The sequence below is a fragment of the Malaya genurostris genome, chromosome 3 (genome assembly GCF_030247185.1).
Source record: "Malaya genurostris strain Urasoe2022 chromosome 3, Malgen_1.1, whole genome shotgun sequence".
NCBI classification, from domain to species: Eukaryota; Metazoa; Arthropoda; class Insecta; order Diptera; family Culicidae; genus Malaya; species Malaya genurostris.
The window spans coordinates 3,639,193-3,658,834 of NC_080572.1; the positions used below are offsets into that span (position 1 = coordinate 3,639,193).

The following is a 19,642-nucleotide window of genomic DNA, read 5'->3' on the forward strand; positions in this document are numbered from 1 at the left end:
TTGAAATCAGTTTTTCCTCAAGTGATGAAATAAGTCGTCATTGGCAGCCGACCGCCACGTGACCAGATCCGATGAACACTTGCTGTGACTCCTTGAATTTGACTTACCCAAAAGAATTCCTCTTTCTCAGTAATTGAATCATCATTTGGTGCTACTCAAACAAAACCAGCTACAGCGACGATCTCGGTATACCGTTCAACTCCTCCAACACATCGATGCAAGAAGGAATCAAAAAAATAATACAAATTTCGTTCCGGTGCCATTTCACCTCCCACTTTTCATTTTTATTGCCATCCATTGCATCAATCATCAAGCAAACGCACAAAGCCAGCGGAGAATAAAAGATGCGAACCTGCCAAACTTGTCCCCGATCCAGTAGATGAAATCGAGCAAAGCACAAATTACCTCAGATTGTTTTACGACTCTTTCTTTTCTTCACGTAGTCGAAGTGGGAGGAAAAGCCCGTACCGCATACATTCAGGCGCCTACTGCGAGCAAATTACGCACGTGCGTTTTCCGCACCAATTTTGCACGTTTCTCAAATCACCATACATGGGACGGTCTCAGTAGGCTTCGCTTGAATGAAGCGTTTTCTCACAAACATAAGGGGAAAAAAATACGAGCAGAAAGCAGGCCGACGATGACTGATTGCAAAACGGCACCTTAGAATTTCGGTGAACGTGCTTCATCGGCTGTCGGTCGTTGCCAAGAAGTGTCGGTTCTTGTTCGGTTTCCTGAACTGGTGCCACTTTCCAGAACTCACTTTCCACACATGGTTCCGCACGGTGCATTACATTTCCCACCCCAACCCGGCGGACCAGACTGATGGGGTTCGACGTCTTTCACGTTTCTCATATTTACATTCATAACTAAATTACCGAGTGATTTGCTAGCGTGTACCCCATTGTTTCGCATCCGTACGGGCACGAAGCTGAGAAAGCCGGAAGAAGAAGCCGACGACGGACGCCTCCTACGATTTATTCAAATTTTCCCATTTTCGTTTCTTGATCAAATTTATTACTTTTAGATTGGAAATTTTCTGTTTGCCATGTGAGGCGAAGACGAAAGCGAAGGCGAAACCGAAGTCGAACGGCACAGCAGCCGCCGTGTGTCTCGGGAAATCCGGCGAGGGATTGAATGTTCTTTCCTGTTGCTGCGGAATCGGGCCAATCAGTGAAGGAAATGGTCCTCTCGTGGGGTTTTTGTTTTCCGTGTGCCTGTGGCAACAGTAAGACAAAGAGAATGCCGTCCGGTTGGACCTGATCGTACCAAACAGGGCAGCCCCGGTTGCTGCAATGCTGTAGGTCAATGAAACTACACCTACACAAATTAAGCTTTTACGCATACTTAGGATAGGATCGGTTGTACCGAAGAAAATTTAAATGACATTCATTGTGTAGCCATCGAAAAGTTAGATAAACAGATCATAGTTAGTCGAAATTTTATCTGTACCATAAAACTGAATGGTAGAAATATGTCATTCCTGTCTGGATAAACATCCGCTCATTCTCGATTGCGATACCGCAGGGTTGAATTTAAAAAGGCTTCGGCAAAGAAACGGCCCAAGTTGCAAAAATATGTAAACATACACCAAATAAAACTTATCTCGGAGCTCAAACAAAGATTGCACAAACAGAATATCGGATTAGATAAAATTATATAAAGTGTTCTCATCCGATTCCACGCAGTTTAATTGAAAGCGGAATCTGTGCAAAAGCTGACCATTCAGTGTGTGAAAAAGTTGGAAATCCGGTGATCATATAAAAGGTTATGCAGAAATAGGATGAAAATTTACCTGCTACTTGGATTACTGTTCGGCGCCGTATCGGCGCTAAGTGCTGCGACTGGTAGGAATATTTCGAAATATTTTCCGCGTCTTTATGTCAAGTTTTGTCAAATAATGTCATTCTGAGTGAGAGTGTGGTTTTCACTGAAGATGTGCTCCGTTCGCTCGCGCGTGAATTCGTTAGTTTTGTCGAGTTTGTTGGGATACTTTGATCTTTAAATGCGTAGGAAAGTTTTAGATTTCTAGTCTTTCAATGGTCAAAGCATAACAATTTGTTTGACTTCGGTTTCAGATAAGGTGGTGTGTTATTTCGGCAGTTGGTCTACATATCGAACTGGCAATGGGAAGTTTGAAATCGAGAACATCAATCCGAACCTATGCACTCACATAATTTACACATTCGTTGGTGTTGACTCTAGCACCAACACGGTCAAAATTTTGGATTCATGGATTGACATCAGCTTACGTGAGTAGTGTTAGCAAAATCTAGATATCGGACATGAAAAAAAAACGGTTTCACTTCAGAGGGCTACAAGCGATTCATCTCACTGAAGCAAAAGAATCCAAACGTGAAACTGCTTCTGGCAGTAGGCGGTTGGAATGAAGGATCTGCAACCTTTTCCGCCATGGCTTCGTCATCGGTATCCCGGTACGGATTTATCCAATCGGTTGTCAATTTACTGAAAACCTACGGTTTCGATGGATTCGACATAGACTGGGAGTATCCGACGTTGCGCGGTGGAAGTGTCGACGATCGGGTCAATTTCATCTCGTTACTGTCGGAAATGAAGGCTCGCTTCAGTAGTGAAAATTTGCTACTGTCGATCGCAGTAGCCGCGACTAAAGACTACCACCGATCGGCATACAACGTGCCTGAGATAAACAAATACGTGGATTTCGTCAATCTGATGACGTACGATATGCACGCCTACTGGGATGCGCAAACCGGACACAATTCACCACTGTATGCTGCCACGTGGGAGACTGATTCTGTCACCAGCATGTACAATATGGTGAGTAAACGGCCCACTACTACTTATGCTACGCGAGTTGTTTGAAACCATCGTCTTTAATACAAGTCACTACCGCAGACTGTCCTCTCCTGCTAGTTTAGGTAAACGGAAATCGAATGAGAAAGAGAAATTATATGATGTCATTTGAGACACTGATTTATTGAATGAAATGCTTAGAAAAAATGAATGCATGCCAATCCAAACCAATACATTTAAAAGGTAAACCAAAGATATAGTCTTAAACAGAACAGACTTAATATTTTGCTCTGTGTTCAATGAAAAAGGTAGCAAATGAACACTATGAAACATTAGATTTGCGGCTTCAATTATAGACTTTGAATAATCTAGCGATTTTTTAAGTAATCCCCTGACACAAATGACGCTGTATTCGCGGTTGTTTTCAGAGATCCCTCAATGACACTATAACGAATAATTTATTCAATCCTTAATCGCGATAGATTTCTACGCTTTATCTGGTGCTTCTACCAGAGCCGCTGTGGATTTAACCCCTACGTCTCCCCATGAGGCATGACATAGGTGTCAACGTACAGCAGCGAGACTACCGACATCTATCCGTCGAAACAACATAAACATAAAACTGCGTACTTCATCTTTCCGGAGTATTGTCGAAAACAACAGTTTGGAAAAAGATTGAAAAAAAAACGGTACGTCATCGAGCATTATAGCAGATGTTTACCTTTCATTACTGCCTGTTATCCGTATGATCTGAATGGAAATTATGTGCAGGTGAGCCAAGAATAAATTTGCCCAAGTAGCAAACATTGTCCTAGCATTGTATTTCTTCACTCTTCTCGCAACGATTGTGCGATTGAAAAAGCGCAGTTTGCTTGTATTATGTGCAACAAATTTCTTGCTTGATATGTTTCATAGCAATAATATTTGTTAAGTAGAAACCGAAAATGAAACTTCTTAAATGAACTTATTGTAGAATCAGTTACATGAATCGATGTGGAACTTATTCCTTTTAGGATTTTGATTCGGTTTCACAAGCAGTAATATGAATGATTTTCACATATTTCGGCATATTTGCCGCATAACCAACCTTCGCCAAGCGATGACTTCAAGAAGGTTGTATCATACGGCTGCAAAAGTGATTTACCCTTTATAATCGGCAGTGACAGTGCTCAGACAACTTGATGAATCCATAGTTTGTTATACGGACGGTTCTCTGTTGAATGGTCGTGCTGGTGCTGGTGTCTACTGTCGTGAAATGAGGCTAGAGCAGTCTCATTCACTTGGTAGATACTGTACTGTGTTCCAAGCAGAAATCTACGTGATTCTGTGTGAAATTACAATCGCCACTTCAGCAGAGGATCTGTGGTAAACGAATTTATTTTTGTTGCATGTCGAACTCAAATTGAAGACCTCAGCATTTCAAATGCTGTTTACTTCTTATGGGTACCCGGCCATTCTGGTATTACTGGAAATGAGCGGGCTGATGAGTTGGCTAGAGCTGGTGCAACGAATGATTTCGTTGGTCCTGAACCAGCTTTACCACTTTCAACTAGTTGGATAAAGCACAAGATTCGATCTTGGGCTGCATCCCAACATGCCAGCTACTGGCGCAGCTTGCAAATATTACAGTCTACAGTTTACAGTTTACAGTTTACAGTTTACAGTTTACAGTTTACAGTTTACAGTTTACAGTTTACAGTTTACAGTTTACAGTTTACAGTTTACAGTTTACAGTTTACAGTTTACAGTTTACAGTTTACAGTTTACAGTTTACAGTTTACAGTTTACAGTTTACAGTTTACAGTTTACAGTTTACAGTTTACAGTTTACAGTTTACAGTTTACAGTTTACAGTTTACAGTTTACAGTTTACAGTTTACAGTACACATTTATGTTATTCCTCCTTTCTCGAATAGATTGAAATATTCGGTCCATGTTTTGATAGGTAGCAAATTTCGTGACGTTCCAATGCAACGGGAAATCAGATCCTGATATCTACACACCAAAAAAATCTGAATTTTACAGGTGACTTCATCTCTCATACGATGTAATTCATAAAGACCTAATCGGTCAAACGACGGAAAATTTCATTTTCAATGACTTAATGTTAGATTAGCTAGAATTTTACTGGTTTAGACTGTAACTTGCATTCTGTTAGCAGGTGCGACTTTATGAATTTAAATGCACCTTTTACCAGCCAAGCAGTTGTGTGCTTCTGTGGCTTAGTCGATTAGCAGACGTGCTTTGCGATCCAATGGTTCTTGGTTTAAGTCGCGGCGCTCGCTATCAGTATTCATTTTTTTATTTAAATGAATTCCATGTTATGGAATTCTGGACACAATATTAAATGTTCTTCCACGTAAATTTGCGTGAACTGCGACGCTCCATTTATGTGCATCTAATAAGATGTAAAATCACAGGGTTTTTTCGAAGTGTGATAGAAACTGAACGTCTTCATCGACTAGCAAGGTTCTCAGCTAGGAAAATCAAAAGAAAAAAATGTTGCTCAGAACAAAATGAACCCACCGAGGCAAAACCATGCGTATTCGTTACGCATTGTAGAGCTTCTGATAATAAAATCACTAGCTAGAGACCAAGGACGAAAGATATGGTAAAATCAGTACTTAAGTATATCTCCAGAAACAGGGTTTACATCGCATTTATTTTATCGATTCCTTCTTTTACCCAATAGAAGAAGATTCCAACGCTATGCACGGAGTTGGAACTTGAACATAGTAAGTAATAAAATCAGTCTCGGGGAGAAACTTTTTCACAAAAGTCATTCTCAATATTTCATTCAACTATTTTTTTAAATTTGTTTCTAGTTGAGAATGGATACAAACTAGACCTTTTACGTTTTATAGCTTAAACGGTTCCAGCCAAATGCACTGATGAGTCGAGGACGGAAAAAAATGTTATAAAATTTTCAGTGCATTCCGACTATTGAGCTGTTTATACATTTTCAATAAAATTGTGCAGATCATATTTCAACACGCCGGGAGTAATTTTACTTTGGGCCCTTAGTATTAAGCAGTATATCTGTTGGATCTTTGTAATCTGTTGATATCAAAAGATGAGGAGGTTTTATGCCTGCTGGAGAGAGAGATTGTAAATTTCGGCTTCAGCGGGCTTTTCCCTGCTCCCAAATAAATAAATAAAATAAATAAATAAATAAAATAAACATGTCAGCAGTAACATCGTTTCTGCTGCTTACATATACAATAGGGTGCCAACATTTTGGGGTCATCTTTAAATTCTTTAAGAAGAAGCACTAAAAAGTTTAAACACATTAAAAAAAAAAAGTTCCCATGCAAAATTTCAGCTTTAATTTTTTATTTAATGCGGATTTTCGAAGATATATGGTTTTTTGGCAGATTGCTGAAAACATGTCCTTTTTTTAATGCGTATTTCCGAAGTAATGAATGTTTTTTTCATGCTTAGTTGAAAAATTAGATACCTTTTTATTCGGATTCCCGAAGCTATACGGTTTTTGTATTGCGGATCTATGAAAATATGTATTTTGCAGCGGATTTCCGAAGCTATGCGTCATTTCAATGCGCATTTTTAAATATGAATCTCCGAAACTATGTGCATTCCATTGATTTTTTAATGCGGACTCGAAATTAAGCGTTTTGCTGAGCTATACGTATCCCTCACCTTAAACAGAACTCAATAGCATTGTATATGAATAATTAACCTGATCTCCGGAATATTTATCATCTCCAACGAAAAAATAAACAGATCAAAAACAACACTTGACAAGTCAGCTCTTAACTCAACAAACCCTTCCTACTTCCAGGCGGCCTCCGTTCAGGGATGGCTGGACGACGGACTCGATGCTAGCAAGTTGATAGTAGGGATTCCGGTGTACGGTCATACGTTTACGCTGGCTTCCTCGGCAAATACCGGAGTTGGAGTACGCACAACAGGTCCTGGAACGGCAGGTCCGTACACACTGGAAGCTGGCACCCTGTCCTACCTGGAAGTTTGCGAAAAACTAGTAGGAGGCGGCTATACCAAAAGTTTTGACAGTGTCCAGCAGGTCCCGTACGCATTTTCCGGCAATAAGTGGATTTCGTACGATGATGCTTCATCGGTTGCACTCAAGGTTTCCTATGCGAAAAAAACAAACATCGGAGGTGTGATGCTTTGGTCTGTCGAGTCAGACGATCATCAGAATATTTGTGGCGGTGGAGCTTATCCAATCGGAACGGCTATCTATCAAGCAGTTTTCGGATCCAGTCCGACAACGACAACGACAACGACGACAGCCAAAACTACTGCTGCTCCGACTACAACAACAACCACAGCAAAAACTACTACCACAGCAAAAACTACTACCACAGCAAAACCTACTACCACGACGAAATCTCCAACCACAACAACCACCGCCAAAACTACGACAACAACTCCGAGTGGCGGCACATTAATTTGTCCTTCAACTTCATATCTGCGGGATCCGAATGACTGTAGTGCGTTCTATCCGTGCTCGCCTGGATCGTAAGATGTTTTCCTGCTTTCAGTACCATTTCGTTTCTTTAACCATTCAATCTTTTCTTTGTAGGCCGGTAAACTTGAATTGGCGCATAACTTGTCAAGCCGGACTGTATTTTGATACCACCACCAACACATGCAATTGGGCCAATTTGGTAGCATGCTAATGCTTCGTAGAACTAATCTCTATTTGTAACAACAGTGAACTTTGGAATACAATCAATAAACCAATCGACACAATAAATCACACATTTCAATTTACGAACGTCCCGAATTGAGTTTGTCTCGATCTCAACTAACTTCAAATTTCGTCCAACAGGAAATGTCTTCTGCTTCTACAAAACCGGAGCAGCCTATCGAGTTGGCAACGGACGGGTGGCCGTTACAGATCTGGACCCAAACCGGTGCACTCATCTGGTCTATCAATATGTCAAACTACAGGCCAACGGAGCCATCCAAACGCTAGATCTAGACACTGGTGAACTGCAGCAGTTTGTCAAATTGAAAAGCAGCGGTCATTCGACACCAAAAATTCTGGTCTCCATAGGCGGTCCTCATCAAGGTTCCAACATTCTTTCGGCACTGTTCGCAGTTCCGTCACTGCGGCGTACCACTGCTATTTCTATCTTCAATTTTGTCAACCAATACGGACTCGATGGCATCGATTTCCACTGGCAGTGGCCAGTATTAAACGGAGGTAATCCGGTCGACAGAATCAACTTTCCTCAGCTGCTGACATTACTACAAGAAAAACTTCAACCGACCGGGAAGATACTCAGTATTTCAGTTGCACCTACTAAAGATTACTTCTGGTCTAGCTACAACGTGACAGAAATAAAAAAATATGTGAATTTTGTTAATATCATGGCGTTCGATTTGCACGCATACTGGAATGGGAGGACTGGCCATAATGCTCCGGTTTATCGAGCACTCGCGGAAACATCTATTATCGAACGAGAACTGAATGTGGTAGGTTATTGGCTTCGTGAACACTCACTACAAATACATCCGGTTTTTTTTCTGTAGGACTTCATTTTGACCGGATGGATCAGCGCTGGAATGGACCCGGCGAAGATTATTCTCGGAGTGTCAGCCAATGGACACAGTTTTAAGTTAGCGAATACAAGCATTATCGGTGTTCAGGCTAGAACAATTGGGCCAGGACCGAGCGGTACTTACACTGCGGAAACCGGCGTTCAGAGTTACCTGGAGGTATGCGAAACTATTCAAAAAGGTGGCTGGAATACGGTTTGGGACACTGTGCAAAAGGCATACTACGCTTACAAATCGACCACGTGGCTGTCGTTTGAAAGTTTAGCTTCCCTGGAAAATAAGATAAAAATGGCCCGAGATAAGAGCATCGGTGGCCTAGCAATCTGGGACATGGAAGGAGACGACGTTCGGAATATCTGCGGCGGAGGCAAATTTACCTTGCTTAGTTATATCTTTAGCCAGCTATACGACGAAGCAGAGTCCGAAACAACAGTAACAACAACAACAACTACTACCACTAGTACTACTACTACAACTACTGCGAGCACTACTACAGCACTAAGCCATTATCCGGAGTATTGTCCCGCTAGTGGCTACTACAGGGATCCTCTTGATTGTGCTTCTTTCTATCGATGCGTTGGAGGCGCAAAGTTTACTATACTTGGATATCACACATGTCCCTCGGGGCTTCATTTCGATTCGACAGCCAATGTTTGCAATTATCCTAAAAGTGCGAAATGCGGTTAGGAAAAGACTACCACAAAATTCTACAGCAAGTAACAGAAACCAGCTACTGTTCGCTAGAAACTTCTTCATTAGTCCCTTTGAGTTTGAGTTAATTTGAGTATTATAAAATGTATTATAAATCGGATCAATCTAGTGAAAGTTCCAATCATTTTGAAATCTCCAAATTTTCCATAGACTAAGATTTTATGATGGTCAGTTGTCTCTAGAGATTGTAGAACTTACTAAGTCTCTGTGCGAAGTAACGAATCAAACCTATAGAGAGCTGTACGAAAAATGTTATTTCTAACCCATCAAATACGATTTGTTGTTATTTTTTTCTCAGCAATGAACAGTCAAACCACCAAACAACAAATTAATCAGTCTCGAACGGGTATTGAAAGAATAAAAATATGAAACTTTCATGACGACAAAGCACTCTACCGTCCCTATCATTTTTGCTTATTCCGTTTGAAAAAAAAAATTGAGCTAACCGAAAAATCTGGAATTCCCGGTTCCTGAAATAGTGGGATGTCTGCATTCGATTTTTGTAGAGATGACCGTACCGATTTTTAAATACTTAGATTCAAATCAAAGACCTTACGATTCCATGCAAAGTTACTGAATTTTATCCGAATCTGTCTTCCGGTGCAAAAGTTAGTGCTTGATAAGCGTTCAAAAGAGCAGAGTAATTTGAACAATCTTTCTATTTGCGTTTCTATATAAGAAGATAACAGGATACTACTATTGGTTCACTAAACAGGTTTGAAGTTCAAATTGCTATCACTTATGTGTGGTACAACAATTGGTCGACAACACTGCGTACAACATATTCCTATATATCCCAGCTTTCTTATATTATCCGCACACGTATCCTACCATTCATATATCTCCCACCTCACGCAACTTCGAATAAGGCGCATTTCTTAGCAAGTCGTCGAGAAGGTAAGACACTCGCAGATACGGCGAAGAGCGATGAGTGATTCCTCGGTTCCGAGTTATTCACAACTTACGATCCCGGTGATAGAATGGTATGAATGACGAAAACGTCAAAATCTTAATCCATAATTTTTGGCTAAAATTTGAATGTCGATCGATTTCGAAGATCATGTGGCTGATGTTCAAAGTTTTGGAGATCAGTTCGCTTTCACATCTCATCCAAGTCAGTCGATATAACAAAACCGCTCACGTTCGGGACGGAAGAAACCAAGTACAGTGGGGTCTCGCACAACACGGATTCGGTTTTGCCGGTATTCGTTGTTGCCGGATTCGTTATTGCCGGAAAACCGCGATATACGAGACCCAGAGCATATGGGATTTCGACTGATAGGGGCTGTGAAGGGTTATCTCGCTTCGGTCGACAGATAGAGCAACACAATCTTTGGGAAACTTGTTGTAGATACTTAGACCAACAATTTGATGTATTTTGACTGACAATTAGTTGAGAACTGCTACGCCAGGGGCGCTTTGAAAAATGCATGATATAAATCATTCGCTTAACACAGACAAAACGATTTGAGCTTCAAGTAAATTGCAAATTATAGTATTTTGAAGAATGCGGGAATTCGAAGTTTGTCAAACAGCAAATGTTTTAACTCGGAATCTTTCAATGAGATGTAGTTAGTGTGCTTGAATTCACATTTTAATTATCAGAATTATGCTCTTATCAACAAAAAACTTAAAGATATAGAGAGGTTTTTTTTGTTGATAAGTTGTTAGGAATGTCAGAGTATACATTTTTTAGTTGAGAACTTATCCACCGAATGGCGTTAGAAAATTCATAATGCGTTATCTCTAAACCCTGATAATATAGAATGTTGGTGTTTTCGGAATAAATGTTTAAAACAGGTCAAATAGAGTAAACAGTATCTGAAAATTCTCCAATTGGTGGCGCTAGTGAGCAATTCCAGGTTGGAAATTTATGTTGACTCATTTAGATGGTTTCTTCGAGAAGTTGTTCTAGGGTTTCAATACCTATTAAATGATTGACTGAACAGTTCGTATTGTGTTTACAAGATAGTCTTCAGTAATTGAAAATCAGAATTGTTTGCGAGAGTAATGTTATCGATCAGTTTTTCAATAAATTAGTGGAGGATAGACAAATCGAAAATTGCTTTCCTAGAGGGCGCTAATAAGCTACTAGAGTATTAACATGAATAAGCTATCGACATGTGAACTTTGAGGAACTTGAGAGAGTGAAACTCGAAGTTTTTAATAAAGTTGTGATTATTTGTACTGCTAGATATAATTATAAGTACATAAAACCTGATATGTACGTTTTTTTTTAAATTTTCTGTTATAGCGACCGCCAATTCATCAACATTTCTTGAAAACTCTTATGATTTGAGTATAGTATAGAACCGTGCTGGCTTCGGAGAGTTTGTTGTGTTTGTAAAGACTAAAAGTGATATTTTATTAAAAATGAGTTGGGAACTGTCTCACCAAAACTGCATTGAAAAAAGCATGACAAAAATTATATTGCATTTAATACCATAAAGTTGGATTACGATTTTGATTATTTGGAAAGGTGGTGGTCCTGAATCAGTTTCTATGTAAAACATGAATTACGCGCAAAATAACGCGTCGAAGCCATTCTCCGGTTCACTTTTTGTAGTCTCCTTTGGAGGGATTCCCTACAAAAGTCATCAGAAGCGTAACAAATTTATCGATTTGCAATTTTTATCCGTTCGCCCAAATGTCTCTAAGGCCGTTTGAGTAACCGAATTTGTTACAATCTCGTGCTGATTATCCTAACTCGTAAAAAACTGAATTTAGACATTCACTTTCGTTATATTCAAACTCATCCATTCCTGAATATTCAATCAGCATTATCTGATTACGGTTTTCTTGAAATGTATCGTCTGTTTATTCATTGTTCCCAATTATTTTTAATCAGCCTTTCTAGTTCTTAAGTGGTAGGCTCAGTTATAGGAGCTATCGTAATCAGTTAGCTATCGTAATTCGTTGATATGAAAGATGAAGAGATTTACTTCTTGATGATGAGCAAGACTCTGAAATTTTCGCTTCACTGGGCTTTTCCCAGTTCAATAAAAATAAAAATTTAAAATAAATGAAATAAAATAAGAAATACATGTCACGATTTATGTTCTTAACATATTCTAACTATGTAAATAGTCAATGTCGATATTCATCCTAATACTCCAGTAGCTTACTAGCGCCGTCTAGTAAAACAGTTTTCAATTTGTCTATCCTTCACCAACTTATTGAAAAACTGATTGAAAACATCACTCTCGTAAACAATTCTGATTTTTAGTTACAGAAGACCACCTTGTATGTATAATAAGAACTCATCCATTAAATGGTTATAGAAACCCTAAAGCACTCTCTCGAAGAAATCATTTTAATAAGTCAATATGTTTTTGAGCTGCAGTAATTTCCAGCCCTGAATTGCACACTAGAGTTACCAATGAGAGAAATTTTAACTACTGTTTACACTATTTGATCTGTTTTGAACTCCGGAAACACGAACATTCTATCTCATCAAGATATAAGATATAAGAGATATAAGATATAAGAGAATCAATTTTCTTTGGCAAAATTGTGATCCCACTAGCGTCACTGGGTGGGTGAGTTTCTAATAAATATAATTTTCATTATTCTACATTTCTACATTCCGAACATTTTTGTAGAAGACTCTCAAAATCTTTCAGTTTCCGCACTAGAGCATAATTTTTATATTGAAAGTAGTACCATAGCAAGCACACTAATTCCATTTGATGGAGTGATTCCGAAATATACTTTTAATTTGTTAATAAACTTTGAGTCTCTCGAAAGTTGTTTGAAGATTTCAGATGCTAAAATACTCGCAATATTTCATATTCAAACTGTTTTTTTCTTTTGTAAACATATGAATTATTTCATGCTCTAAGTATCTACAACAAGTTTGCCGAAGATCGTATAGCTCTATCTGTCGACCGAAGCGAGATAATCTTTCACACCCTTAATCAGTCGAAATCCCATATGATCTGGGTCCCGTTTATCGCGGATTCGCTTTTCACGCCCCCTGTGAACCGCGTTATACGAGACCCCTCTGTAGAGTATTGTGTAGTATTGTTGTTTACATCCAGTTTCATAAAGAGTTGGATGCAATTCAATTCCCAAAAGACAATAACAATGTGCACTCTGTGGACAGAAGTGCGTGTGCATGATCTTTCCTCAAGCGTCACCGATTCTTATATTCGCAAAACTATGTACCAATACGGAGAGATTCTCTCTATCGAAAAAGAAAAGTGGAAGAATTTTTTCCCCGGTATTCTAAATGGCGTACGTTTGTGACGCATGCGCTTGAAGAGGCCTATACCTCCTTATGTGACTTTCGGTCAGGATACAAGAATTCCGTGCAAATCATATGTTACCTATGACAATCAGATGGCCACATGTCAATATTGCCAAAAAGCTGTTCACTACGGTAAGCCATGTGATAAACTGGACAAGGAGACAACCACACCAAAGGACAACGGTGCTTCCTTCGGACCAACCCCAAGCAACCCTAGTACACCTGTGACAGCCACCAACAACAGTGAAGCATCCATCAGTATCCCAAGTAGAACAAAGTACACCAGCTGCAGTTAACAACTTACCCTCCAACCAACCAGCAACTGCAACCAATGTACAACAAGACGCATCTACAGCAACTCTCAACGAGCCCAAGACTACGATCAACAAGGAAAACGAAAAGAAAACGGAAATTACACACAACACCGACGATGAAGCAATTGATGATGAGATAAGCCGCGGACAAAGTGACCCCCGATCCTCGTTGGATGGAAATGGAAACTCATCTCCCCCTAGAAAAAGGTTGACAATGAGATCCAATAGCAAAAAAAATTAAGCCAATGTAAGCCAATCGGCCACGTAAAGCTTTTACGCAAAATGGCCAGAATAAAAATTTTATTATAAAAAAGAATATAATATAATCGTACAAGTGACCGAATTAACGAATTAATTTAATAGTGACCTATGATCCGGATCAAATGTATTATTGCTGATACACTTGGTCTGAGAAATGTTACCAAATATGTGACGTGAATGCTGAAGCATGTTTTTGTGAACTACCCGAATCAATCGAAATAAATTTATGTCAAAAATGAGACCAAACTAGTGTCAGAAATTACCTTAATAACAAGACAAACAATGTTTTAATGAGACTGTCTCAATGAAAGAGAAAGGCTTTATCACACCCCTAGGTGGATTAGGAATAGTTTTTTTCTGTTACGCATAGTCTTTTATGAATTTTTTAAACCGATTACAAGAATCTTTCATTTTCCCGGTTTTTAAGAAAGGCAACAAATCAGATATTACAAATTACCGTGGAATAGCCTCCCTATGTGCTGTTTCCAAGTTATTTGAAATCATTGTTCTCGACTTCATAACTCATAAGTGCAACGACTATATATCTGAAAATCAACACGGATTTATGCCTAAACGGTCAACATCTACTAACCTACTACAGGTCTACAGACGCTATCTGCACTGATTTCTCAACGCCATTTGATAAAATAAACCATCAAATAACAATTGCTAAACTTGGCAGCCTTGGCTTTGGTGGTTCTTTACTGGATTGGATGCATTAATATCTCACTGGTCGTGAGATGTCGGTAAAAATAAGAAACTGTTCAACATCACCGTTCGCATTGAGTTCTGTAGTACCTCAAGGAAGTCACTTAGGGCCGTATATATTTTAACTCTACCATAATGATCTGCACTTCTTACTGAAATGTTTCAAACTATCATTTGCGGATGACTTCAAACTCTACCATCTGATCAAAGAACAAGAAAAAGGATAATGTTTGCGGGTGTTTCTTAGGGTATAAGGATTTGATGCCTCGGAGCAGTGAAAATGTTCGAAATACATTACCTTAGAAACTCTTGCGAAACAGACTGTACCTCGGATAAGTTTTCTGTATGGGCTGTTGAATTAGGTATCAGATTCTCTACAGAAAAAGAAACTAAGTTCAACAGGGGATCTGGCGAGCAAAAAACCCGAGGTCTAGTTTGAGTTAGAATGCACAAAATGCTAAAAAGAATATACTTTTATCCGAACAATGGGAGGACATCGGAAGGGTAGTTTCCCGGGAAATCATAAAATCTATAACAGATAACGATGAGTGATGGAACATGGATATTTTTACTTGAATTTTTTTTTCAAACACTCACAGCATTAAATGAAAAAGAATCCAGTTTTGTCAGATTAAAATTGTTTTAAGACAACAGACGAGTCTCCGTTTGGAGAAAGTTTGAAGACTGTCTTTACATTGAAACGGATGATAATATTTGTACCCAACCTATCTCTAGCAGTCGACAGGTTAGTCCAACTGTTTTCATAACTTGAAACACGACACTGTTTGAGGTCTTGTGTTTCGAAATAGATGCCAACTGTCAGCCCGATTCGGTGATTCACTCATGACTTGTTCATGTTTGACATTGAAAAGGTAGTGTTCACTGAAAGTCAGCACCTCGGCTCACCGGAGTGTTATCCCGGTATGTCTGCTGGAAATGGTTATTAGCATATAGACTCGACTCCTGCACAAGTTCGGTAAGAATGATATCACTTAGATAAACCCCCCGCACCTGATCACCCCTTGACAGACGATTGTTCTGTTGTGCATTCGAAAAACTCTCGACACTGAAATGGAACAAAAATATTCACAGAAATAATAAAACACAGACGTCTTGAAAATCATACACGGATTATATGGGGAAAACAAGGAGCCAAAAGAATAAATGATGAAATCCTGTGTGCTCACTAAACTACCAACGACACTCTGCCGCTGCAGGGGTACAGAAGAAAAAAAAAACGGGATAAATTTAACCTTTTCAGTAGTTGGACTCGGCATGCAGCATCACTAACTACTACAATCTTTTTGTCTGGTTGGATAATTTTTTTTCTTGCTTTGAGGCCTCCTCAGGTCTTGGCAATCAACACATCTTCAGGGCTCAGGTTGATTGCGCTTGTTAGGAACTGAGCGTCTCCTTCATCGAGCTCGGAGAAAACAGCACCCGCATAATGGACTCGTTATCGGAGCTGTTTCTCGAGATTGTTGTTGAGTGACAAATTATCTCTTCCAACTCGGGTATCGAGATTGGATTCGCCACTCCGGTCCAAGGGATTAAGCAAGTAGCTGGAGACAGTCGCAACAACAATCGGAGCCCGGAGCACCTTCTTGTTTCAAGCAACGATGACCAGGATGAGAACGGTTCCAGAGCCGGAGAGGGCAAATATTGACGAAGCAGATTAAATCTCGTTTTCGTATGATAGTTAATTTGATTGATATCAGCAGGAGGTAAACGAGACCAACTTCTTGCAGACACAGACGAAGTCGCGATAAGACACTGACAACGCAGTGGAGTCATGTCAGGGTCGGAAAATCTCGGAAGTGGTCTGTCGTGCTGGCGAATAGGGAATGTAACAGACTGAAAGTTTTTCGTCTTTTCATCATGGAATGGAACATCAATCAACAAAATAAATAATCTGAAAATTAAACAGAAACGATTTTCATGCCTGTTAGTAGCGGGGTTGGTGTGTCGTTTAGTGTCATACCGGGAATAGCTGCGTCGGCGTGTTCCCGGCCGGCGGAAGCAACAGCGGAAGGAAACGACGTCTTGAGACAATAAGATGGACTGGTTTGGATTCAGCACAATCCGGATGATGCTGATGATTACGGTAACGATGTTGATACTGCCGAGGATTGCTTTCAATTGTGATTCGGAAATGTGTGCTTATTCTACCATAACTTTTGAGGTGAGTCGCAATCGACATCATGTCGTTATTGAAGAGGAATCTATTTTCCCGGTTCAGGTACCAAATTTCGGAAACAAAAATTTGAAACCTTGCGCTGGCTTGAAGTTCACTGGTACGATCGAGTCTTTAAAATCAAGGCTGAATTGCCATTGAAAATTCACGTAATTTGAAGTAGAATGGCAACCGCACGCGAATAGCTCTTGGCTCCTGGAAATTTTTTCTGGCTACCTAGAGTTTCATTGATTCAAGACTTCAGTCTTTTTCAAGGCTGCCTGAATCACTAACAGTCTATTTGAAGACTAACGATTAGTCAGCCTTTCTCAAGGCTATACAAAGAGTGATATTTTAATATAGTTAGTTTTTTTCTAGACTAAGAAATTAATCACCCTTTTTTAAGACTAGCCATCCAAAGAATTATTCTTCGAACTAATCAGTCTTTATCAAGACTACCACAAAATCAGTCTTTATCAAGACAACCACAAAATCAGTCTTTATCAAGACTTTTCCAAACTAGGCGTCTAATCGATGACTAATTTAGCCTAGTTAATTTAATTTCAAATTTCATTCATTTCAAAAATGCCTGCGTCCAAGCGGAAAGGCTAAAAATAATTCAATACGGATCAAATCACAATCCGTTATTCAACATTTTTCTAATAACATTCACGATCTTATAGAATCTGAATGTAAAAATAAAAGACAATGGACGGTTTTTCCTTCCGTTGATTCTATGCCGTCTAACAATATTTACGAGATTCTTCCTGAATCCGATTGTAGCGACATGGAAGAAAATTCTTCAAAAATTCCCAAAATGGACGCTTGTCGTTCTGGGAAGAAACAACAATCTATGCCACCAGTGACGGTGATGATTTCCGACTTCAAAGCATTCCGTACTGAGCTTTCTACTTTTCTCCCGGAAGTAAAAGTCTCATTTCAAATCGGACGAAGAGGAGAATGTCGAGTCTTGGTTGATGGATTGGAAGATTACGAACGTCTTATCCAATATTTGTCCGAGAAACTTCATAAATTTTATTCATATGATATAAAATCAGACAGACCCTTCAAGGCTGTCTTGAAAGGCTTATCAAATGATCAATGTACTAATGAAATTAAAAATGAACTAAAAGAATTGCTTGGTTTTGCCCCTTCCCAAGTAATACTTACGAAAAAAAAGAACGACTGGTGCTTCTAAACCATGCTCTGGAGTTTCCCAAAACAATTTGAAAACTTTAGAAACAGTACGTTTTATTTCCCACATTAAAATTCATTGGGAACATTATAAACGGCACAATCGTATTGCAAACTTAACGCAATGTCGTCAATGCCAAGACTTCGGCCATGAAATCAAAAATTGTCATATGGATATACGGTGTTTGAATTGTAGTAAATCGCATTCGAAAAACGTTTGTCCAATGAATGAAACCACTGATAAATTTTCATGTTCAAATTGCGAGGGAAATCATAAATCCAATTATTTGAAATGTCCCGTCAGGGGAAAAATTTTAAACGCTCGTTCGCTTAGACAACAAGTCAAATCAACGACCTTAAATTTACAGAACATACCTGAAAATCAAAAAACCGTTGCAAATGCGTTCTAAGGCACTTATTTCTTCGAATTTAAAACAAAAAACAGGTACGCCTTCCAATTTGTCTTATAACGAGAACAATTTATTGACTGGTAGATCGACCTCGTCATCATCTTCTTCTAATGACAGTTATGCTTTGGTAACAGGTAGAAAACTACATCTTAATTCTTCTAATGTAAATAATCAAAACACAGGAACGCCTTTCTTCATCTTCTAACGAACACAATTTATTAATAGGTAGATCGGCCAAATCATCTTCTTCTAATGGCAGTTATACTAGTGTAACAGTTAGACAATATTCCTTCAAGTCGAATTAGGCGATATAACGGAAAATAAAATGATCTACCTAGAAGAACAACTTTTTCAAATGATCATCCGAATGAATTCGACTTCATTACTTTTTGAAGCATTTCAAATCGGATGGCAATTTGCAAATAATATTATAATGAATTTAAAATTTAACAGTGATGTTAAATAATTATTTGAATATTTTAAATTGGAATGCTCGATCTTTGAAATCGAGTGAAGATGAATTTTATAATTTTCTCAAAGTTCACAAAATTCATATTGCCATTGTGACAGAAACTTTCCTTGAACCAAATGTCAAATTGAAAAGTAATTCACATTATGTAGTTCATCGATTTGACAGGTTTACTGGAATGGGTGGTGGAGTTGCCATTTTTGTCCAACGGCAAATTAAACATCGAATTTCACCTTCTTTCGATACTAAAGTTTTTGAAAGCTTGGGAATCGAAGTTGAAACCGTTCATGGAATTTATTTCATCGCTGGAGCATATTTGCCATTCCAATGCACCGGCGAACAATTAAATTTCTTTAAAGACGATTTGCAAAAACTCACAAGATATCGACCGAAATTTTTCGTAATAGGGGACTTAAATGCTAAGCATGTCCAGTGGAATTGTAGACAAAATAACCGTAATGGTAAAATACTTCATAATCAACTCTCAGCTGGTTACTTCACAGTTCTTCATCCCAGTAATCCGACTTGTTTCTCTTCCGTGAAAAACCCCTCTACAATTGATCTGGTTCTAACGGATCAAAGTCACATTTGTAGTGAACCGATTACACATGCTGACTTTGACTCAGATCATCTTCCTGTAGCATTCAGACTTTCCAACGAAGCTATAATTAATCCAATTAGTTCTATATACAACTATCATAGAGCTAATTGGTTGGATTACAGATCTCACATTGAAATTCATGTGGATCATGAAACTATTTTAGAAAATAGATCATTTGAATCAATTCATTATCGAAGCTAGAAATCTCTCAGTTCCCAAAGCTCAAACTAA

At 38.9% G+C, this 19,642-nt stretch overlaps 2 protein-coding genes across 5 annotated transcripts in view; one reads left to right on the forward strand and one right to left on the reverse strand.

The window, feature by feature from the left end:
* The window catches only part of LOC131436773 (uncharacterized), a 607,210-nt gene that overhangs the window by 269,205 nt on the left and 318,363 nt on the right, over positions 1–19,642 (reverse strand). The window lies entirely within an intron of this gene.
* LOC131436772 (chitinase-3-like protein 1) lies at positions 1,662–9,423 on the forward strand. Of its 2 annotated transcripts, XM_058605675.1 has the most exons (5): positions 1,669–1,847; positions 2,079–2,252; positions 2,312–2,799; positions 6,574–7,274; positions 7,339–7,512. In XM_058605675.1, exons 1-5 carry the CDS (start codon positions 1,784–1,786, stop codon positions 7,433–7,435), a joined length of 1,524 nt encoding a protein of 507 aa, XP_058461658.1. In that variant the 5' UTR covers positions 1,669–1,783; the 3' UTR covers positions 7,436–7,512. The 2 variants fall into 2 exon arrangements, with proteins under 2 accessions (XP_058461659.1, XP_058461658.1); XM_058605676.1 differs by lacking the exons at positions 2,079–2,252; positions 2,312–2,799; positions 6,574–7,274; positions 7,339–7,512 and adding exons at positions 7,588–8,237; positions 8,295–9,423 and having other exon boundaries at positions 1,662–1,847.

Bases quoted from the DNA above. Each gene is read 5' to 3' on its own strand.
- LOC131436772 (XM_058605675.1), top strand. From the start codon at position 1,784: ATGAAAATTTACCTGCTACTTGGATTACTGTTCGGCGCCGTATCGGCG. The intron at 1,848-2,078 runs GTAGGAATATTT...CTTCGGTTTCAG, and splicing joins GGCGCTAAGTGCTGCGACTG to ATAAGGTGGTGTGTTATTTC. The intron at 2,800-6,573 runs GTGAGTAAACGG...TCCTACTTCCAG, and splicing joins TCACCAGCATGTACAATATG to GCGGCCTCCGTTCAGGGATG.